The sequence below is a fragment of the Chelmon rostratus genome, chromosome 5, assembly GCF_017976325.1.
Source record: "Chelmon rostratus isolate fCheRos1 chromosome 5, fCheRos1.pri, whole genome shotgun sequence".
Classification (NCBI taxonomy): domain Eukaryota; kingdom Metazoa; phylum Chordata; class Actinopteri; order Chaetodontiformes; family Chaetodontidae; genus Chelmon; species Chelmon rostratus.
The window spans coordinates 17,166,307-17,190,339 of NC_055662.1; the positions used below are offsets into that span (position 1 = coordinate 17,166,307).

Consider the following 24,033-nt stretch of genomic DNA (forward strand, 5'->3'; position numbering starts at 1 on the left):
CAACACAGGCAGAAATGTACCTTTAACAGCTCTGGATCGATGCCTTTAATTTTGGGTGCAGGAACTGGCGGCAACAGAATCATCATTAATCTGCAACAGCAGGGCAGAGAGGATAAAGATAATATGTTCACAGTTGACAGTATTTGTGTGTGTGTGTGTGTGTGCAGCATAGCAAATGACGGCACACAGAAAGCTGCGCTGCACAGTCTCGTCTCATTGTAAGTGCCATCATTAATTCATCGGAGGCTAAACATGTTTTTTTGGACACTTCTTTTGCGCACGTGTGAAAGAGTGAGGGAGCCCGTTCCTACCTGTGCTGCTGAGAGACGACAATTAGAACGATGAGTATCAGGATGCCCACGGCCCCAAAAACAAGAACCAGCGTGAGAAGGAAAGTAGACTCTGAAAGACACCATGAAACAGAACCCACTATCATCACTATTACAATGGTCCTGGTTGTTCAAGGTGGTGCCCCCTGTCTGTCTTGACCTGAACCAGCCATATTTATTTACCGCATCTAAACAAAAGACTGGCTGCTCCACCCATGACCCACCATGATCTCACCTTTGCTGGGAATCTCAGTCACTTGAATGAATATGGAGTCGCTGAACTCGCCAAACTTTGTGAAGGCCAGCATCCTGCAGCGGATGTGCACCTCATACTCTTTTCCTATGTTCAGACCGTAGATGGTCTGCTGGGTGTGTGGCTGCATCTCTAACTGAAATACAAAAACACGAGGACAGAGGGAGAGAGAGAACAAAGACACAGAGACAAATTAAAAAAAAGAACAGAAAGATCAAAAAAGGATTTGTTTATCGTGACAGAAACAGCTAAAACTGACAGGGTGTCATGAGGTCTGTGTTTATTTTTGGTACCTGTAACGATGACCTTTCCAAAGGTGCAATTGTTGAGGCATTTCAGATCACACATTAGATTGAAGACACACTGTTAATGGAAGCCTCTAAAACTGTTTCCAAGGCTACATCTGTCAGACTGCCTGGCCAGGCGGTAATGAATATGAGCCTGTTCAAGGTCCCATGGCCTCTGACCTACAGATCCCTCCCTTCACTTCCTTCAGAGAGGCAGTGTTTTCCCAGAGGGCCTTGCTCTGGCTTCCACTGCCTTGCCAACAAAGCTACACTGCATTTTAGCCACGAGAGCCCAGGGGGGAGGGGGAAGGAAACACGACACTGTGCCTGTATGACCTGACTACAATTTACTTTAAAGAGGGAGCATGAGTGTTTGCGTTTGTGTGAGCTTGCTCGTGTGCACGGAGGCGTTGTAAGGCGTGTGTTTACATGTGTCAGAACAGGCAAGCATGTGTGTGCACAAAAGCAAAGGAGGAAGACACAGAATTAGAGAGTAGACTTACTGCTTCCCAGTTTGTGGTATTTCTCTCTCTGTACTGGATCTCATACTCGATGCGCATCCAGCCCGCCTCGACGTCTGCAGAGGGCGGGGGCTCCCAGTTGACCATGACGTCATAACTTAGCCCAGAAGGGCTTATATTTAGCAGGGTCCAGTTTAGAGACACTGGTGGGTCAGGACGTACTGTCAGGAAAAGGGCAAAAGTTCAGTTTGAACAGAATGAAAACATGTAGAGCTGACCTATAGATTACCTATACTGTTTGTTTGTGTGCTCGCATGATGTGCAAGTTTCACTCGCCTCTTCTGACAGTACTTCAGTGTTTAATGACATGACCAGCAGGTTTAATGACTAGCCTTACCAGCTGTGGAGCTAAACGCATAAAGAAGCTGAAAAGATTGCCATGAAATTTGGTGTGTCCCTGAATTTCATGGCAATTTGCCCACTCAGATTACAAGATATTTTCAGGGAGTGTAAGCAAAGGGTTCATCCCTTGGGGAATGTGGTCAGTGAATTTAACGAAACGTTGCTGATTACAAATTGGTATTTCATGCGTACAAGCCGAACTTTTAGCGTGATGGTGGCATTGGTCAGCGAGGTCACCAAAAACATTAATATTGATCATCTGGGGAATAAATTTTCCTGGAAATCAGCCAATAGTTGTTGATGCATTTTGCTCTGGCTGCATAGTACTGCATAAAAAGACGGACCAATAGCCTCTTTACTCTACCCCAGTACTATGAGTTCAGTGGTAAAGAGAACAACATCCAAATGTTATTAATAAAAACATGCTGAATGAATTTGCATTCATGAGGAAAGCTAATAAACAAAGGTTTCTCTGTGGAAGAGATATCTGCAAACACATGACGTTGCCATGTGATAACACAGTATATCAGCAACTTCCACAGTCCTGGTTAGATAAAGACTAAGAGATAAAGACCAGACATCAAAACATTTAGCACGTAAACACTACGTATCTGACACTTGCTGCGATATTGACAAGCATGTGACATTTGCTGGTTTAGCTGATATGCGGCACCAAGTGCCATTTATCAGGAGCCATGCAGGTGATCTATCGGATTTTCCACAATCTGACAGTGCACGATTCTCTCTGAATAGATTTAGTCAGCAATTATTGAATATCCTCCATCATCAGTCCAGCTACGTCCACATGTTGAGGAAGCAATTGTGCTAGAACATGTTTCACAATGTCAAGCACACTGGAAACGCAATGTAGAAATTCCCTAATTCATCAGACGAGTGGCAAAAATCAGGATATATGCACAAATGTTCGTTACCAACCGATATTCTCCACAGTGAAGCAGTCATCCTCATTGAAATAGGTGACGTTGTTTTTGCTGCGTAGCTGCATGCAGTAGGGGATCCAAACGGATGTGTGGTTTACGTCAAAGAAGCACTCCCTGTTTGAATGGATATACTCTGGACACTCTTTCCATTTACTGGTGGGCGAGCTGATGGAGGGAAATAGTGAAGGAAGAAAGAGAAGAAGAAGAAGCAAAGGAAGAAAGGGAGGTTGCAGCATTTTAAAATGCACACAAATCACACAGGTGCAAAACAATTACTTGAGCTCCCCCTGGTAAAGTAGGCTATCACGCTCACTCTTTCTTAAGGTAGAAGACTCTGAGTGCTCCAGGGGAGGACAGGTTGTGGAAGCTGCCTGGACTCCACCAACATCGGAATGTCTCCTGGTCCCTCGATATGCACTCTGTGAAATGAGGTTCAAGGGGAGCTGAAAGACAGCAAGAGACAGACAAAGACAGGTAACGATCAGGAGCAGGGCAAACACAAGAATCTGGATCACATCAGGATGATCAATCACCTTTATTGAAGTCTTTAAACTCTATGGGGGGTTGGATTTTTCAGTGCAACAATACAGATAAAACCCCACATTATCCCCACTCCTCTTTAAAGTTTGACTTCTACTAATGGACACAAACAACAGTCACTTCTTCACAGCAGATGCGAGTGAGGTACTGTAGCTGTAATTCAGTCTAAACAAGTGGTTCTCAACTGGTATCCGTGGTTGCCAGTGTCGCTCTGTGCAAAAAGTAGCTCTACGCCACATTTGTTGCCCTCTCAGAAAGTCTCTTCCCCACCCTGAATGCCAGTGGACACGTCTTCAATGCTCCTACTTGCAGTGTCAGCTTATGCCAATTGCCGTCATCCTGGAGTCATTTTTGCTGGAACTCCACCAGTTTGTGTTTGCAGGTGGGGCGTTTCTATTGTAAATAACAGAGCACCTCATTACATATCACATACTGGGGTTTCAGTTCCCAACCTTAGTGTAAACTTAGCCGGTCACCTTTCAGTCAAATGTTGCCGTTACCAAGGCAACTGCTAGCCTACTGCACATGTTTCACGCATGTCTGTCAAACTAAAAATCTGACATCAGATAGCTAAGCATTTAAAATTCTTTTTTTTTTTCAGCGACCCTTTCAGACAGCGTGATGTTTGAAGTATCTCACCAACACAAGCTGCCAAATGTGTCAGTGCACATTGCATACATGCATACATAGCAACACGTAGGCTATTTTCAGCATTCACAGAGATTATGACCTACCTGTAGCTGCCAGCAGCCATGAGAAAAACACACAAGCCTGATGAAAGCCATGTAATCTGTAGCAGGTGTAACACTTTCTGCTGGCACGAGACAAGGCTAATTTTCAGTCTGCAGTTTATGTTAATCTGAACTTGACTTCTGCTACCTGTGAACCTGTGACGCACATGTGAGCAGGAAAACTGCTCATTGAAAGATGGAATTACATTGCATCAGATTTCAGTCACCATGCCTTTATAACCTTTACTTCTACCCACACACGCGCATTTCATGCAGTTTCTCCTCTGCCCCACCCTGAGGCCCTGACTCAGCCTTTTCCACCTCTCCGTCGGCACCCTGTCACTCCTCTTCACCATTCCCCCGCCACCTCCCTCCCCCGTCGGAGGCCGGTTTCTCATCCAGCTGAGAGTCCCATGGTTTGGTGCAACCATAAATAAGCAACTGAAGGTATCATTGATTTCTGCTCTAGCTGTTCTCCTCCAGCTCTGGCTGCAGCATAAATCACACACAGACCCAGAACATAAACATGGGTCACAGCACAAGGGAAGGAATTAAAGACAGACTCTGCAATACTCTGCAAATGCAGCAAGACACGGTCATAATATGAGTTTAGAAACATGCAACAAGAACTAACTCCACATAGACTCACTGAGTGCTTCTTAATCTCACTTAAAAACAATGACATACTTCAACAGTATATACAGCATGTGCATGTGTACAACATTTGCACACAGACACACATCCGGCCAGCATGTATCCCCAGTTATCATAAACACACTTCTGTCCCCCACCAAAAAACCCACCCTAACAAACAAACCCAACTCCCTGCAGACCGGACTGAAAATACTCCTTCATTCACACAGACTATGCACCATTACTTTAATTACGCTGCTTACTTTCTATTTGATGCCAGTGTAACCTCATAATTCATTGCATTCCTACACCATTGTGCCCCTAGCTCTCAAACGTCCCTCCCCCTTTCCCACCTTCCCTCCCTTCATCTTGTGAACAGTGTCGTGGTTCCCAGAGCTTTGCTATTTCAATTCGGCCTCCCTCCCCCATCCAACAAATTCCAGCTGCCACCATCAAAGACGTTCCTGCAGACACTGGATGCAAAGGAGAGCTTAAAAGTACAGCAGAACAGAATGCATAAGAGGTAAAAAAAAAAAAAAAAAACTCTGGAAATATCTCTCGAAGCCTGACGATCCTCACAACTCAATCATGTTTTTCTTTTTCATCTAATTTTTTTTCCTCATGTACAATGTTGGTTGTTCATTTTGACTCTTTCAATCATAGGCTACCGTTTGTTTTGCTGCTTTCAAATACTGCAAATATGCAATTATTTATGAAATAAGACGTGTTTGAATGTCATCTCACAGCTGTTGTTCTATTCTGGGTGGAGAAGACTCGAAAGCTCACAGGCAATGTTTTGACACTTAACCTCCCCATAAAGAATGGAGCTCTGCTGGCAAAGGTCAGAAGGCATTTTTAAAGAAGCTGTTTGCATTTCTGAACACGGCTCTGGATGGTAGTCAAATCTGAAGTGTGTCAGAGGTGAGAGGTTGCACATAAACACCTGGAGAGTCTCAAATTCTCACCTTACATCTCAGACTTCTTTTCTTACTCTTCTTCTCTGATATCAAAAGGCTCAATCCAATTAATTGCTTAAAAAAATATATATTCTTCTTGTCTTTTCCAGAAGATAAAAACAGCAGAGAGAACTGTAACTACCTCACAAACCGGGGGGCAGCGTCTTGATGAGAGATGATTGCCTCCCATGCATGGGCTGGTATTACTTTTGCAGGGCCATACTCCCTATTTTCCACATGTACATACTATTATACAGTATAACCAGTTTAAGCCATGGGAAGCGCAATCCTGCCTGTACCTGCCAGCTGCCATTAAACAATCTGCAGCTGAGAGCCTTCAACTGGAAGACGGAACCTAATTCTGCATGTGTGTGTGTGTGCATGTGTTCGTATGTGCACCTTCATCCTGGCTGTCCATATGTATCTGTCGGTCCCTGTGGGCTGTGTGTGCAGCTGAGACTGATAAACAGCTCTTAGCTATGTCCTGTCTTCATCAGTCCATACAGAGGAGCTAGGAAACCACTTATCTACCTTGATGTCAGCTTTAGCCATTAAGGTTTAAAATCCACTAAAAAGCCTAAATAAAGCACTCTTCTCCCAGCTCTTACGCCAGCTGGCAAACAGCGCTAAAAAGGTGGTGAGAAAGGTGCGACCAGGCTTTATCAGTTCCCGCGTTGCGAAATGCTTGAATGTTATGAGGAGCATGCGGAAAATGAGCCTATGACGCTATGAATTACCACCTTTTCCAGCTCATTTGCAGATTTAAGTTAGTGCAGAGGTTAATAACGCTTCAAAAGGCTGCAACAGGGGGGTGTGAGGTAAGAAGGAGGACGAACAGGGAGACACAGATAACTGGCAACAGGATGGATTACGGTGCAACATCAGCAAAACTGTAAACCATAACAGACAAATAGAAAGTTCTCCGTGTACTAATATTCTCCTGACTACTCACTGAATTTTGTAATTTCCCAGACTGGTATTTCCCGCCTACAGTTAGCGCAGAATGCTGCTGCTGAAGTGCTGTCAGGACATAGAGAAAAGCCTTTACGTTTGGTTTGATTTTCTTAAGCGTAAAGCACTTTGGCACAAATTTGATTTATTTTTAAAGCATCACATAAATTAACTTGATCATCTATTACTTTGGGACGACATGTCCACTTCTTGAGAGTGTTTTTATGTGTTTCTCACTTATGCTACCATACTGTCAAAAATAACACAACAACACAGACACATACGCACTAGAAACATGGACGCTGAATGTCTCTTCATCCTGGTATTAGCACATAATTGATTTGATTGCCCTGTGCTTGAGAAGAACACACACACACACACGGCTGCTGAGCAGTAGAACCTGTTGTCCCCGGTTACTTCACTCACTCGGCTGTCCACTGACAGCGTAAACACAATAACAAGACGCTCAAACCACAACTGTCGCTGCAAGTCTCCACTCAACCCCAACAGCAAGGGTGAAATATAACATTTTTTTAGGGTAAAACTATCAACTATCAAGTGCTAATTTTACATTATTTTACCACAATTTATTGCAGTAATAGGCAGTATTCACTTGCTTCATGCCTCTAGACTAGACAGACACCACCTTTGAACAGTTAAGTAAACTTATTCACAGTTCAGCACCAACCAAGCACCACTATGTCTGTTTGTGTGTGTGTGTGTGTGTGTGTGTGTGTGTGTGTGTGCGTGTGTGTGCGTGTTTCTGTCAACCAGATGGAGAAAGCAGCAGCACAAACTGACGCTGTGCTAAGAGTAAAAGTGTCAGTCTGCACATGCCAAATCCTACATTATGTCCCTGCTCCTCAGCCCATACACACACACACAAACACATGCACACAGACGCATGCGCACGCACACACACACACACACAAGCTGTAACACAGACCCTTAGATGTGTTCATGCGCGTGCATCAGACGGCATCGTTTGTCTTCCACAGGGAACATGTCTTGGATGATGGGGAAAAAGAAGGAACGAGCAGACGAGAAGAGAGAAAAAACGGGAAGAGGAGAGGGACAAAATCTGGAAAACTTGAACAGGAATTTCCTTTATTTCACAGTTTTCCTGCATACTTCCTCCATGTGTTTAATCTCTTGTCTGAAAAGAACATTTCAACCCTTCAAACTGAGCTTAATAGCAGAGGCGAAAGCCAGGAAGCCATGTGGCATTCGAGAGAGCCAGAGCGGGCGAGAAGTGGGCCAGAAGAGACGGGGAGAAAGGTGAGATACTGCAACAAGATACAAACAAGGGAATGTAAACAGGTGATATAAATAACTGTCAACATGCACACAGTCACACACACAAGTGCACGGACGCACACAAGCGCACAGGCATTGAACTTGGACCTTCAAAACAAAATCCCACAGAGAAAATCAAAGTGCCATTGTCCAGTTCCTTGAACATGTTCTGCCTTTCCTCCCAGTTACACAACAGCACCTATGGCTTTTCTTCCCCAGTCAAGTTTGGGAGCGCGGAATGACAATTCCTGGCAACGTCTGATCCTCATGACTCCCATCAGCGTTTCAGCTTTGAAGTCTAACAGACACAATCTGGTGCGTGTTAACCATTCAGTGACCCAGTTAGCTTTTTCTGGTTGCAGCGATTTATTAGCCAGAACTAATGATGATAATCTCCTCTAATGCCATTACAGGCCACAGTATTGGCTTAGTTATGTCATATTACGTCCAACTGAGAGTAAATATAGATGAGCAGGGGTGTCTGGCTTACAGCATGGACACATGCACACATTTTCTCCTCTCATCAGTCTTTTTTCTGGCTTATTCCACCCTGCCACCCTCTGAACTTCAGAAAGGTGTCAGACATTCTCACATGGGACAAAGCAAGTATTTAAATTCAGCCGGTGTGTGTGTGTGTGTGTGTGTGTGTGTGTGTGTCTCACACGGAGGTGCGCGATCCCTGTTTCTCAAATGAGTCACAATGGCTCCATAGTTGTTTGTAATCAGTGACACACGGACTAAACAAACAGCCTGAACTGAGCTCCTATAGAGAGCTGAAATCCTGACATCCCATCAGTTCTTCACTTCTTTTCTGAAAAAAATTAAGCCTGTTTCTGGTGTCCAGCTTTTATGTTCTAATAAAGTTTGACAGCACTTGCTAAGTGATTTTAAATTAAAAGCTTCTATAAAGGCTTGTTTTATGTGATTGTAACCATTTTATCCTTATCGCCACCTTTTTCTATGATTTTCTGAAGGCTTGGGATGGATGCTTTTATAAAACAGTGATTGCTTAAACCATCATCAAAATGCAAACATTTCCATTTAATAATACCTTTCAAAATAATTGCAATATGCTTTTGTCTTGCAATGGTTCAGCCCCACTCAGCAGGCGATCACATCGTACATCTGCTTTGTGGTAACCCATCACAGAAGATTGCCACGGTGTCCAAAGAAAAACTGAGATTTTTAGGCTGGGAAAAGTAGACACGTATAGCCCAATCAGTCACTATCAGGTGCTGATGGGTGAGAAAAAACTCGCTGCCGCACTGCAGGTCAGAGACCAAGCTGAAGTTCGTCTGATAAACGGCAGTCTGCCACACACAGAAAAACATTTTTTAATTTACCATGCCTGTCTAGACAAATGCAGAGCACCACAGGACATACTGTTGAACCAGGTTATGCTGTAGTGATGGTTTTTTATTTATTTATTTATTTTTTGTGATTGCAAATGTGTGATTTTGAATTAAGTCTTCTTAATGGAGAAAGTCCTGGTTTCAGTTTGGCTCTCTTTATTGGTGCTCCTCAGTCTGCCCTGCTGCTGCTTATCTTGCCTCGCCCCTTAACTCACGCGTGAATGTCGCCTTTGGACCTTCTTCGCAGCTATCTTTCCATTACCGAGCATCCTCCCTCCGCCCTATCTACAGTATGCATTTCTCACTCCTGCTTCTGATGTTCCCAGCTTTGTGTTTAACTTTAGACACCACACTGTAGCCCACACAAGGCCCCAACTTCGCCGCTCAGAGCAAACACTCCCACTGCTTGTCTTTGAGGCAGATGTAGCTGCCAGATGGAAACCAAACCTCTGCACTACACCGGTTACCACCTCTGTGGCCAAGAACACAGCCTCACTCAGCAGGATCAATCTACGGGCCCGAGGAGCGAGTCCTCATGAGGCACACAGGCTCAGGAAATGTTGGGGGAGAGAAAAAGAGAGTGTGTATGTGTGCGAGGACAGATCGAGACAAATGACTACCACTGGCTGTAATCACTCTGGTTAGCCTTTAAATATATAGGAGCATCTCCAAATGTCTACTCTAGGCTTGTTATGCGGCCGGCTCTACAACAGACATAAAAATGCTGCAGAAACAGAAAACCCGCAGAATTTCAGGAGAGCTCTATTAGGTCCCCACGCGGAACAACAAAACGGCTTTAAGCAACCCCAAAAGCACAATGTTTACTCACCTACTCAGCAAGACTGAATGATTTCTGCAGCCTATTAGATGTGTCTGAGTGAAAGAGTGGACAGTAAAAGGTCAAATATAGACGTTTTAAGTGCAAACCCCGAAGCAGAAAGCAGGTGTCAGGATTTGAGTTTATACAGCGGTAATCTTGAGAAAGGCACAGGCCGCGTGTGTTTGCTCATGCTATCAGTGGCTGCTTTGTGTTTACAGTGGTTTTAACGATTGTTGAGGAAGACCAGGGCTAGATTTCTGCAGTGTAGACCGTTTTAACGGCCGAAGGAGGTGGTCCTGTCAGGATGTCTGATGGTTTGACCTCACCAGCCTATCAGCGGTTTGTCTGAGAGCTTATCAGAAAGGTAATATAAAGAACCAGAGATAAAGACATTTGCTACAGCTTGTGGCCAAATACAAAGTCAAAAAGCCTGAGGGCAAAGACATAGAGCTCAAAACCTTGTGCAGTTTTCGAATAAATTCACAGTACACTGCAGACAACTGTTAGATGGTGTAAAACACATCTGTTCTACGCTGCTTTTGATGTAACGTGGCATCATAGGAATAAAATCCGGTGTGTTGATATCAGCCTACAACTGACTAACTGAACACATCATGTAAGTGATGGAGATGTTCCTGTTTTCACATGCTATCACACGTCTGTGGCTGTATATTCAGTACACTCTGATTCTGAGGAGGGATTCTCACTGAGCTACATCAAACCTAACAACAAAACCACTTACCTTAGCCCAACTGCTTCCTCACCTCTCCCCAACACATGCTGCAACAAAACCAGGACTGGAAGGCAAAGCAATAACCAATAATTTATGACACATGGCCAAACAATTATGGTAATGAATTTCTAATCAGAATGCCAACATGGCCGTAAACCACGACTGCTTAATCCAAATGGGAATGCTTGAATGTGTTCGCGCTGATATACTTTAGGCCAAAAGGCTCTCTAAAAGAAAACATGCTGGGCTGATTCACAAATAATCCGCGAAATAAAACATTTTTGCCACTTTGGTAGCAGCACTGGCACAAGACTTATTTTTTGCTTGGAAAAGCCAAAATGAACTTCAACGCTAAAAAACAGCCGAGCAGACAGAAAAAATATGTTTACAGCGCGTGGAAATTGAACCAATGTTCTCAAACTTCTGTGCCACGTCCGCCCACCGAATCCTTCATTCTCCTCAAAACTCGATTTAACCAGCTAATAGCTGGTGAAGCTTTGACTGATTATTCCCTGATCAGAGCGTTTTAGAAAGCGGCAGAGTGCGCAGTGGACCATGCTGACCAAAACAAGAGAAAGCCCCCTCAAAAAAACAGGAAAGAAGAAGGGTGTGCACTTGGCCTTGGCTTGACAAAGGAAGATGAGATGAGTTGGCATTCTCCAGTGGATGCCAGTGGTAATATTTCCAGCTGTTCCATTCAAACACGCACTAATAAAAGACGTCACATTATTATATGTAGTCTAACATAGTCAGTTTGCACAAATTCACACACTTCTAAGGTTAAACCCCCAAACCTGAAAAATCTGCATTAAATGTCACATTAAATGCATTGTGAAAGTTTAAGTAGCACAAAAAATAAAGGAAAAATATTTTCCAGTGCCGTTAGTAGTATAAATAGATGAAATGGCATTTAAATCCTGTAACAGCTTTCCGTAACTGCACAAACAAAAGGAGGGCACTGAGAAATCATTTACATGTGCTGACTACATGTGCAGGTACCACTTGGACAGGGGCGATCAGAGTGCAGATCACACAGCCAAAATTTCCCCCGTGCTTCTACAGGTAACACACGTACTTTCCATTCTTGCCAACAGGTGCTGCAGCAGCCAGACAGGCGGAGATGGTTTCTCAGGTCTCTGTCTAAAGCCGTCTGGCTCAATGAGCAGATGCACCTAAGAATACACTGGCAAGACAGTGGCTCGTCAAAATGCACATTCAAGGACGGCTTTTCATTGTGCTGCCAAATGTTTTCAGTGCCATTAATTTCATGCACATTTGACTTCCCTTTAACTGGAAGAGAGTGAAGCTTCGCCAGCAATCACAAAAGAAAATGACAGAAAGAATTTTTAAAAAATTTAGAGCAACATCTAACTAATCAACAAATTCAATATGTTGATGTGTTTAATACTGTTACTTGACAAATTATCAATTATCACAGTACTCGTTGATTTTATGCCTATCAAATAATATATAAATGACTGCAGCACTATTTTATGTGATATTTTATGTAAACAATGTTCCAAGGGCATATGGATTAGATGCAAATTATTTTTATTGATTTGTTTTGCACTGTAATCCTCACCAAAATGTCTCAACCAGGACAAAACATCCATAGCCTGATATTCCACAAATTAAACTGGAGGAAAGATCACATCAGGGTGTGCACAAGTGTACACATTCAGTATTTTGAACAAGAGTCGATTCACATATGAAAACCAGGCCCATGAACAACAAAGTTTTCTTTTTTCCAGAAAATGGTTGCCTATCCAGCTTCCAGAAGAAGAATCCCTCACAATGTAAAAGGCAGGAATGCTGACACAGCAGACAGCTGCAGTTTCTTTACAAAAAGTTTAGAGACACGTTTTGACAAAGTCAACAGCAGGACTCATTTGCTCCCGGGAGTTGCTGTATCTTGGCTGTGAGGATATCTCTAAATCATACGCTGTTCTAGCATAGGTAGACTTTCAATAAACAAGAGCCTTTTGGCTAAGGGGCTGCGCTCTTTCACCTAATTCCAGCTGCAGTGGCCTCAGCCATTAGAGGAAGTTGCCAAATCATCATTTTTAACCAATTTTGCGACTGTGAGTTCTGAGCATCAATTGTGGATTATGCGGGAAAAGACAGCCTGGTTGATTTTAAAGTTCCTCTCTGGGCCACCCATTTCTTTAAGGACCTAGAATGATGAATTATACCAAAATTAAAGTTTGGCCTGCTTTCTCAGCCGCAGCATTCTTTCACCTAATTATTTCAAATGGTTCAGCGACAGCAGGATAAGATGGCTGAACATTCTGCATCGTCCTGTCCCTGGACTTTGACAAAGAAGCCCCAACCATATATTTACCCGAGCTCTATTGATCACCAGCCTGTTTGACGAGCCAAACCAGTAAAGTGTGGCGTTTGCTCAACAGTGAACATTTCCACATGCATCTGAGCAAACACAGCATTCTGCAACTGATGTCTGACATAAGACGTGATAACAAGTGTCAACAGCATGATGTGCACAGAACCTGAATCACATTAGTTAATGTTTGATGAGCTCCATGTACTGTAGACAGATTGATAAACTGCCTGAGGAATAATTTGTCTCACATCAATCTATTTCTCCTGCTCATTTGTCCTGACACAAAGCAATGCAAAACACAGGCGACCTACCTGATGATGTCATGTGGTCCCGGGCCATCAGAAATGCAAATCCTGGGGTGGACAGCCAATCCAGGGATGAAATTAGAAGAAGGAGCAGGAGGTTGGAGGAGGAGGAGGAGGATGAGGACGAGGCCGCCATGATGCTGGGGAGAGAGGCAGTGGGGAGAATGAGAGAGGGGAAAGAGACACAGTGAATATAATTATCAGCTGGCCTCCATGATGACATGCCCATGTGAAAAACCCTCCTTCCCTCACTCCTCTCTGCCTCCCTCGCTCTTTCTCTCTTTCTTTCTCTCTGGCCTGTGAGCACAAAATGTGGATGCCATGGCTCTTCAGCTGTTGCACGTGAAACCTGACTCGCAACGGGCCATAGTTAATTATCATGCCAGGTTGCTGCTACAACACTTGTAAGTTGAATGTATGAAGCATATTTTTATGTGTATATATGAGTTTACACCCATTTGAAATTATGTTGTCATTGACCATGATTTTATACAGATATATATCATCTGCAGGTTTAAAGCTGAGAGCAGGAAGAGTCATTTGAAACATACACAGACGCATTCATACATTTGGTCACCTGTCATTGGCGTCATTGGAAGTTGGCATAACTTCCTGGGAAACACCAGATGATTCGTCAGAGAGTGAGGAAGGAAGTCGGTGAACTAGCTAGCTGGCCGCCCTGTTGTTTACTACTGTTTGTATTGCTCGCTCTTGATGGAGCACAATTATTAATTTTCATCGGTAATGGTGGTTGTTTAGCAGCGAAATCAACTCCCATGATCCCATGCTACTCCATGATGTCATCAAACTCCATATTGTGTTATTGTTTGACTGAGAGACCCCTAGTGGCAGAAATGACACACTGTGCATTTAAACTGGCATTGACTGATTATTTTGGCCATCTGGGGGCAGCAGAAACAAGCTGTAAACACATTATTAACACATTATCAAATTAGCCTTCATTTGGAGTCAAGTCATGTCTCACTCTCCTTTTAGATCCGTTTTGGTCTTTACCAACTCTTGAGGGAAATCTGTGGCTCTTTAGCTGCTAAATACTCCACCGTGTTCACCAGCTGGTAGTCCCTGCCTTTGTCTACCTTTTGGTGCTGGGCAGTGTACACATGGGTAGTGTACACACTCTGGAAAAAAAGCTGCCAAAACAGCTGCCGGCCGCATCTGAAAATGAGGTGGATGAGAGCGATGAACCAATAAAGTTGCAGGTTGTAGAATCAAATCAAAATGCTAAAATGCTCCATAGAGCTGAGAGGACGAGCAGGCTCCCTTTGGCTGATCTGTACGTTAATCACTAAGAGCTACACCTCATGCACACTAATCTTTTAGAATCTAAAAAGACTTCTTAGCAAAATTTGCACCACCCCAACACAGCAACATTTCCCCTGAGCTTGACTCCCCTTCTAAAAAGCAGAATTTCCCAACTAAACCCTTTAACACAGAAATGTGCTGACCATCTCTCTCATCCAGGCCTTTCTACTATACCTACAATCTTAAAATAAGTTTTTTTTTTTAACACTATATAATGTGCATTATAGAAAAAGCAACTTCCTGTTCAATAAGCTGGTGTTGGCCGACATGTTCTACCAGGCAAGTCCAGCCTCTAAATATAGGCCCAGCTTTCTGTCCGCACCCTTGGCTATTTACAGCTGTGTCTCCACAACCTTGCTGTGCTGCCAGCAACCCCAAATGCGGAGGCTATGTTTCTGAGGGCAACGCTGCCAGTATTTTCCCCAGTTCTGGTGGAGTCTGCGGACAGGGGATCTTCAAACTGTTCAGAACCACAGTGAGCTATACAGCATGTCAAATTGTCCCGTATGTTTTACGGGAAAAGAGGGTTGGGCTCCGTGCCGAGAAATAGTGAGCCAAAAGATTGCTTCCCAGCATTTGTGACAACTCCTGAGCTACCATGTGGCCACCTCAGGCACGTTTTCAAGACTGACGAGTTTGGATCGAGCATCGCAAGACCTAGTGGTAAGAAAATGCCTGGGGAAAGTTCATGTGTGTTTGTATAACAGCACATATCAAACACTGGCACCTATATACAGCATGAACGCCAGCCATCCATTTACTGCAGATTAGATTTACTGCAGATAAGAAAAAACAATCTTTTTAAAGTGCAGCAACTGCACAAACACACGCACATACCAAAACCTTCCCTGTCAGGGGCCATATAAGACCAAGTTAAACAATGCAAAGATTTTTGGCAGAGAGCTGTCAAGCAGCAGGCTCATCTGGCCTGACTAATATGCCTCATTTACATTCAATTATTGCTCATTTTCTGCATTTGACATCTTGCCCAAGTTTGTCCTCGGATCCTCTCAGACCCTCTCTGTCTCAGTCTCCCTTCACTTTTGATGGTCTGTCATTCTAAAATCATTAAAAGGATCATCAAAGTGAACTTAAGAGGCCTCTGATGAGCACTTTCAAACAAGTTTTATGACTCTGGGAGGATTTAAGCTGTTTGCTCTTCTTTTCCTTCAGAGTCTAACATTCTTCAATCAGCTGTGGAACCAAAGTACCATAGGCGAGGGCCAAACAGCCCCCCAGCACTCCAACATGTTAACCCTAACGCTAGCCTCCCCCTCTCACATGTGAAAGCCTCTGTGAAAGCCCTGACAAGGCTTGAGCTTCATCTCCATCTTATGCATGTTTCTCCCCCATTCATGTCCTCCTCTCAGCCAACTACTGGCTCTTAGACTCGCAGGAAGGCTGCCTAAGCCAATCAGAAAAGAGGGAGGCTCAGCCCAGGCCTCCTGGGGTCCCTTGGTAAACATTTAAGGCCTCTGTGGTCAACCTTCCTCCAGTACCTCTGGCCTTAAACGCACACACACATGCATGCAACATCTTGACTTGGCACCCCACTGCCAGCACCATGCCTCTCCCATGTTTCCTCAAATCTCTATTAATCATCTGTGTTTGTTCAAAAGGAGCTGACAAGTGAGGGAGGGGGAGGTTTGGACTAGATGGGGTGATGGTGTAAGGGTGCAGCCAAAGAAAAAGAAAGGTTAGGGGGTGAGAGGTCACATAATCTCTGTGTTAGTCCCTTTTGTAGCTGCAGGAGAAAAGCATGGACACAAGCAGAGCGATGTTGCAAGCTCGAGTTTAGCTGGAGGTTTCTCCAAACGCAGAGCAGAAAGACTGCGGGCAGAGAGGTAAATGTTCAGTTTTGTGAGGTGTGGTCATTCTGACACACATACTTTACAGATTCAGTGCTGAATACATACATATCTAAACTTGCTCGGGCGGTGGTTCTCAAGCTGGCATGTGGGGTCATTGCAGGGGGTGGGGTGCACACGACCCTGGGGGGAAATGTGGAGAGCTAGAGAAATCTGATTTATGAAGCAAGTGTGCTCTCATGTTTGCAAGATTTATTCTACTCTGATAGGGAAGAAAAGAAATGATGCTCATTAAGGCAACACATCTTATCTTACTCCTGAGTTCACTGTAAATATGGTGGGAGACATTCAGCTCCTTTGAGAGTAAAAATGCAGTTTTGTTATTGGTTGATGGGGCATGACAGAAGAGTTTGACAACCATGGCGTAAATGTTCATGGGCAAAAAAACAGCACATGTTTCTTCAAAGTTAAGATTCAGTGCTGAAGTACAGGAATGTTTGGATCCTCTTGTTTTGTATTGGATACATAATGGATGCATTTTAAGTATAGATGAGTCTTCGGGAGTTTTCTTCGTATCACAGTATCATAACAAACAGCAGAGGTGCTCGATTTTGGATCTTGGTGATAAATTATCCAGAGCCTGGATGCATTTGTTGAACAAAGAGACAGGATTGGGCTAGTCCAGTATTTCATGATTATCTATAACAACATTACTTGTTTCTCTAAACATACAATTATACAGATTTTGTGATGACATCATGGAGCAGTTGTAGCACTATGGAGCAACGCTTTAACGAGTGGGTTCCTGCTACATTTGCTTCGTGCACGAAGACCAATATTCACGCACGCAAGCGACGCCATACACAGTCCTGCAATTTCATGGTATTCCAGGAAGTGTAGCAACGTGCCAGTAATGGCAGTGAAGAAGAACAACTAGCATGAAAACTTGGATGCACCGAGCTGTTTACAGTTTGCACATCAGTGTTGTGGTTTATGACACTATTGCTTCTCTTCTTACTCCTATTGTGCTGCAATGTAAATATCTGAGATTAACATATATAGTAATCTATAAATATATCACCATGGTTATTGACATCTTGAAAAACCTGTGCAGATACTTAGTTTGAGGTAGAAAGTTGCCACTGACATCATATATTCATTAACAGGATTATATAATTACATCCATGGACAAGCGTATATGCACAATTCTCAAAATATGAAAAACGAGGTCGGCCTTAAATGGGATTATGACCGCATGTTGTGATGGACTCTCTCTACATTCACAACCCGCAATGAGTTGTCGACCTCAATCTGTGTGAGACACTCATGTTAAACAGGTCCACACACACACATGCTCTCGTTAAGAGAGAAGACAGGGGTGTTTTGCTGAGTCTTAGGGTTAGGACAATTAACATCAGCCTTCACACCTTATCTTTCTTTGTTGCTTTTTGTCTCTGTCAACATTGTGGTGATATCAGACCGTCGTGGTGATTGAGTGGAGTCAAGTGCTCAAGGTCCAGAGGAAATGAAGTGTAAAATGGACAGAGTGTGTGAGAGAGGTGCTTCAGTCTGCTTCAAGCCATGTCTAAAACAAGCGAACAAGTGGGAGACAGCATTATTCATTTTTAACACCATTTTTCAAAAAGCATATGAGCTATGGTCAAAGCTTATTTTTTGTTTTGATGCATTTTAGATGGATAGCATGAGTTGATGATGTGTCTCTGCTGCTTATGCATAAGATCATTTGCAAAAACGGATACATACCATTCTTAAAATCAATACACCAACCGCAGTTGGATTGATATTAACTGCAGAGTAGAAAAAAACACGATTTAAGAAAATAAATCAGAACGCTGATATCTATTTTTGCAAACGAACCATTCATATACTGTACATGCAAGTGTAGCACGAGGATTCATTGATTTCATTCAGCCATGACTCATTCAGAGTCATGAGTCAAGATGTTACTAGACCCATCTCGTATGTGTGTGACACGCAAGGTCACTGCTATTGCCAAGCGTATCTGAAAGGCCTTGAAACATGGAACCCCGGCATGCTCAGGCATGTGTAATTCCAAAAAAGTTGGGGCACTGTGTAAAATGGATATATCATAAAAACAGAACACTGTCATTTGCAGCAAGCTGTGTTTGCCGACAATGATGTTACAAAGTGTTCCTGAGCCCATGTAGTAACATCCTTCATACAATCATGTGTTCACAAAGTGGTGAACCTCGCTCCATCCTTGCTTGTGAACGACTGAGCCTTTCCAGGATGCTCCTTTCATACCCAATCATGATACTATCACCTGTTACCAATCGACCTGTTTACCTGTGGAATGATCCAAACAGGTGTTTTTGGAGCATTCCACATCTTTCCCAGTCTTTTGTTGCTCCTGTCCCAACTTGTTTGAAACGTGTTGCTGCATCAAATTCAGAATAAGCAGATATTTACAAAAATCAATGAAACTGATGAGGTCAGACATTAAAAATATTGTCTCTGTGCTGTTTTCAAATGAGTATATGTCAAAAAGGATTAGCAAGCAATATATGAGCTCTATCAAAAAAAAAAAAAAATCAGTGAATCTAATCTTTCAGGTGACAGGTGTGTGGTGAGAAGGTCGCCTGCACTGGCACGAAACTGCGATGGAATGTTCTGAACCCAACACCTGATTCCCTATAGACACACGGCTGTTCATACTTTTTACTCAGCTTTGTTCCACTACATTTCTCATGGCTTTTCCAGTTAGTTGGGGCCTCTGAAGTGAGGACGGAGTGATGGTGGGGTTGTAAATGCAGCATCTGAACTCTAAAGGGACTTCTTGAATCTTTGAATGCAGTGTGACTGTAATACCTCCCATTAGTGCCACCTCGCCACTTCTCTATCCACTCTTCCCCATGTTTTTTAGTCTTTTCTTTAGTCCCTCTCTCTCATTCATTGCAGTCTATGTATAACTGCACATACACGGATGTGCCAAGCTCAAAGTGCTTGTCTCATTGGGCTGATTGAGGGCTATAAGAGAATTAAATGAAGAATCAATTTAGTGTGACCTCTCTGATTACTTTGGTACCAGTCAATGAATTACCACCAGGCCAACATTATAAAATCACTCGCTATTCAAGCTCTCATTTTTCAAGCCAGAAAAATTCCAACCAAAGGCAATCAACTATAATTATGGAAGAAAGACCATATGAATAAAGCATGAGTGTGACTCTTCAATGGCTGTAAAACTGCAAAGATGAACAAAGGCTTTGCACAAAATGTGCTAAGGTTAGCTAGCCAGTGGTGCAGCCATCTTAACACTCCCGCAGGAAAACACACAAAACTTACCAACATAATGTCCAGCCATTGTGCTTTCTTACATAACGCGGCTTCAAACTGCTACCTCCTCTGATGTCACTGTCCATTTGGGAAAAGTGGCATTGCTAAGTGCAGCACTTTTGACAAGCTGGACTCTGTAATTTTACTTGAAAATGGCCACATAAAACGGGCTGAGTGCTCTGAAAAAGTCAGGTGTTTGGAGGCAGCCTGGTGGAAACAAAGCTCATACAGCCACACTGATTTCCCTGATTGGTTTAAAATGAAATAAAAGAGTTTGAGGAATTAAAGTAGTCCAAAAATGCAAACAGTTATGTTACTATTAACTTTATTAATTTCATGGAGCATTGTTTATCACTCCATCTCAACAAGATAAGGTTATACTTCATGACCGTATGACAACTAATATTGTGGTAAAAATTATTATATTTCAACATGATCATTTCAAAACAGTCATGTTTGTGAGTGCACATACACAAAGTTGTCCAAGGTCCACTGGTGGGTCTCACAATAATTACACAAGAATCATGCAAATAGATTTTCTGCCCACAACCCTCCCCTTCACCTGCAGCTTCTTTCTTTAAAATAAACAAAATGTAAGTAAACACAGCACAGACTTCAACATGAGCCTGCATGTTACAGCAGCCACCGGTGAGGAAGAGTCCACAGTGGCAGAGCCCCTCAGACAAGAGGTGGGGCCCAAAAACTGCAGCTCAACCAGGCGCTCCTAATGGGCCTTCAACTGTTGGAAGTATTTACATGAATTCATTAACCAGTGGTCAGGCTCTGTGCATGTGTGTGTGCATGCATTTGTAAAGAGGGTATACATGCAGGCACAGGATGCATTTTTAACCTGTGTGCATGTCTGTGCTCTTGGGCAGTCAGATCTGGCTATTGGATGGCTGTATGTCTCCTACTCTTATTTCATAAGAGAGAGTGGAAAACTCAGAGTCAGCACACTGGCATGAGAAGAGCCTGTGCTGGAAGCAGATCAGGACACACATCTGCAAACCCAGCTCTAGTCTGTGTGTGTGTGTGTGTGTGTGTGTGTGTGTGTGTGTGTGTAGGGGGGAGGCGAGTGAAAGAACGAGTGGGTGCCTGTGTGTGCACGCGCGTGCATGTGTGTACTGTATGTACAAAATCAAGTGTGTGTATCGGAGCGGGAATGAGAAAGGTAAAGAGTGCAAAGCAAGAGACGGAGTCCAGCAGAAACAGAGAAAGTGTGTGCTGCACAGATCTGAAAATTGATCTTGGTGGAAAATCTCTGCTTTGCAGCATTCCACGCGGTGTGCGTGCACGCACGGGCATGCAGCACTTTGTCTAATATGTTAAAACCAAAGCTGTAAAGTAAAATATTGCTCCCGAATCCAAATTTTTCATCTGTTGCAGCTGCTTGACATCGGTAAAATAACTGGTTGGTCATTTCAGAAACAATTAAGTCTAATCAGAATTGAGCGGGTTTGGATAATCTGGATTTTGGTTTTAATGATTTATCACATTTTGAAGGGTATACATTCAGTGCTTAAGGTTGCAGAGTTCAATCCTATTTAAAAGAATAAAAAAAAGTGTTTATCAACCCACTTGTTGTTTTAGAGGGCTAAGTATAGATGTGCAGCATGTACCTGAATGCTGAAGACCAAGGGCACATAGATGTGGGTAAAATCTAATGGTTTCCAGAGTGCTGCTGAGCTGTCAATGTGTATAGAACATTACAGCTGTGTTTAATGTTGTATGTGGGAGTGTGGCGAGCACTGAGACAGAAACCGATGGAAATAACATCTCTTAAAAACTCCTCGCCCCGTCTATTAAAACATCTCTTACTTGAGCGACCTGCTGGATGCTATAATAGCTGCCATTAGTTGTATCCTTCATCAGGCTTTTTTTCTGCATTAGTACTTACTGAGCAGAGGTTGGACCACCAACCCCATTAAACATGGTTCAGCTATATTCAGGTGAGAATTAGCAAACTAACCAGTCTTAAAGAAGGGTTTGGATGATATCACACACATGCAGTGGATGAAATGAACGTGCAGTATTTCATACAGCCATGTGATACGATTTAGATGAAAAAAGAACGATCTGACGCCATTACAGAGGGAGACTGTGAGGAAAACCCTGTTGTCAAGTTAACAAAGCAAATCACAACTCAATATATGAGACTCAACCGTGCAGTAAAACATTTTTCTCAAGGAGGAAATTACCCCAATATAGCGTGTGCCTTCTATAGTGACCAAGTGTGCACACTGCACCTCGCCACAGTGGCGAGCTTTCTAATAAACAGCAGAGGAGCAAAGGTGCTCTCCTGTACAACAGTCTGCAGATCACTGATGAAGAGCAAACAAACTGAGAGCAGGAGCTGACTGGAGAAGCTCACATTTTTTAAACATATATTTGCCATCGTTGGTCATTTGTCCAGTAAGAGTCGTAAACATTAGCTGGTCCCAGTCCCTCCCAGAAAAAAATAGGAAAAAGAAAGAGAAAACTGCTGCTTTCCGATGTTTCATATTCCTATAAGTTAAATTCATTTCAGGTTTTGGATTGTTGATGAAACCAAACGAGTAGTTTGAAAGCCTCATCTGGAACTCTGCCACTGCTCGTTTGTGGATTAATAGATTAAAACAGTCAAAAAGAAAATCATATTATGGTTATGGGCCCAACTGACAAACTGATTTCATGCACAGATCAATACATGAGGCTGTGTCAACAGTGAACGCAACACTGTCGGATACTTTAGAGCATTCCGGGTTCAGCAGTCTCCTCTATCATTTAAACGACTGATGCACGTTCAAATGAACCAACGTTTCCATCTCACTCCAATCAGATGTTTCTATTCCTCCCTCAGGATTTGGTATTTGTCAATATGCTGCATAACACGCAGCGGAGAGCACCAAATCAAACTCCCCATGAGATAACTTACCAGGTGACGAGGCTACATCCGTCAAGAGCGACCATGTCCGTCACCTCATCCCTGCTCCCGGGCGTCCAACTGCTTTGGCAACACCAAGTTGCAGCGGAATTTAAGACAACCCCAAATTTGTGCGGTTTTCATGTAAAGCGCATTATATCAAGCAGTAGCCTTATCATGCTAAGTGTTTATAATTTGGCCAGAAGCAATTTGCAATGAGCAACATGCAATGTTTAAAAAAATGTACTGAAATTTCAGCAAAGTTTCCCGAGTTGTGCGCAAGTCGCCCAAAACGTGGAGTTTTGGAGACATGGATGAAGACAAAAAAAAGATGCACTGCACGCTTTAAAGAGCACAATCGCACTTACTTAATGCGAAGTCTCGAGGTGGAAAACTGCAAGGACAGCGCAGATCGACTTTTCACAACTTGGTCATCTGATGGCCAGCGTGAGCACCGACGGGCAGAGAAAAGTCCTGCTTCTTCACTTCAGCCCGCCCGGCCCAGAAGGATCTCCCCGATCGGGATCTCTCGCATCACCCGATCATTGAAATCGGGTCTCGTTCGGCTTTGCTGTAGAAGATTTTGGTCTTATCTGCAGCTCAGTTCATCCTCCAGCTCACTCTCAGGGCTACACACAGTCAGTAGCTCGGGCAGAGCCAGTATGTGTGTGTTTCAAATGGCGGTGAAGCGCCCTCATCCGCCAACAGTCCAATCTACTCCATTACGGCCATAGAGACGACAGCCAGAGAGAAAGACTGCCGGGCCAGACCTCCAAAATAAAACCTCCTAGTAAGGAGCTGCTGCGCTTTCTGGTAAGAGAAAGTTTTATGAGGTAGCAAATAATCATTTAATTAGACTATTTATTATAGGAGAGTAGCCCCACAGTACAGCTAAAACATTTTCTTAACAGCATATTTTAAACCAATGAGTCTGATATTGAATGTTTTGATAGGCAAAGACATACAGAAAACACAAAAACGCAGAAAAAAACATCATAAGGTGTCGCTTTCTGGACGCCCTCGCGAATATATATCCTTAGGATCAATAAGTATTACCATAATGACAAAGGATGTGATGCTTATCATTTAGGTTACAGGCCCACGTTTTCATACAGTCAAGTGTTGAATTGCATTTGGAACCAAATACATTTTCCATGATTATATTTTCCTTCAGTGTGGGAGCAACTCGTGAATTTGTCCATTTCTCTAAAAGGTTAGATACAACTTTACATGCAGCCTGCACGTGTGTTTCAAAGCGCACCACGATTCTTTGTTTTCTTCTTATTTTCTGCTTGCAAATCAAATTCTTTAACGACCATGCGCGCGAGAACGTCTTTTCAGTAGGAGGGGT

The 24,033-nt window shown here is 43.2% G+C and overlaps 1 protein-coding gene across 1 annotated transcript in view; it reads right to left on the reverse strand.

The window, feature by feature from the left end:
- ghra (growth hormone receptor a) overlaps positions 1-23,286 on the reverse strand; it is a 30,047-nt gene extending 6,761 nt beyond the window's left edge. Inside the window, exons 1-8 of the mRNA XM_041936290.1 lie at positions 23,051-23,286; positions 13,338-13,471; positions 2,987-3,116; positions 2,669-2,838; positions 1,373-1,551; positions 565-718; positions 312-402; positions 21-90 (exon numbers count right to left, since the gene is read on the reverse strand). Coding sequence (XP_041792224.1) covers positions 21-90; positions 312-402; positions 565-718; positions 1,373-1,551; positions 2,669-2,838; positions 2,987-3,116; positions 13,338-13,467 — 924 coding nt within the window. The 5' untranslated portion in view covers positions 13,468-13,471; positions 23,051-23,286. The remainder of the gene's footprint in view (positions 1-20; positions 91-311; positions 403-564; positions 719-1,372; positions 1,552-2,668; positions 2,839-2,986; positions 3,117-13,337; positions 13,472-23,050) is intronic.
- Between the last annotated feature and the right edge of the window lie 747 nt (positions 23,287-24,033).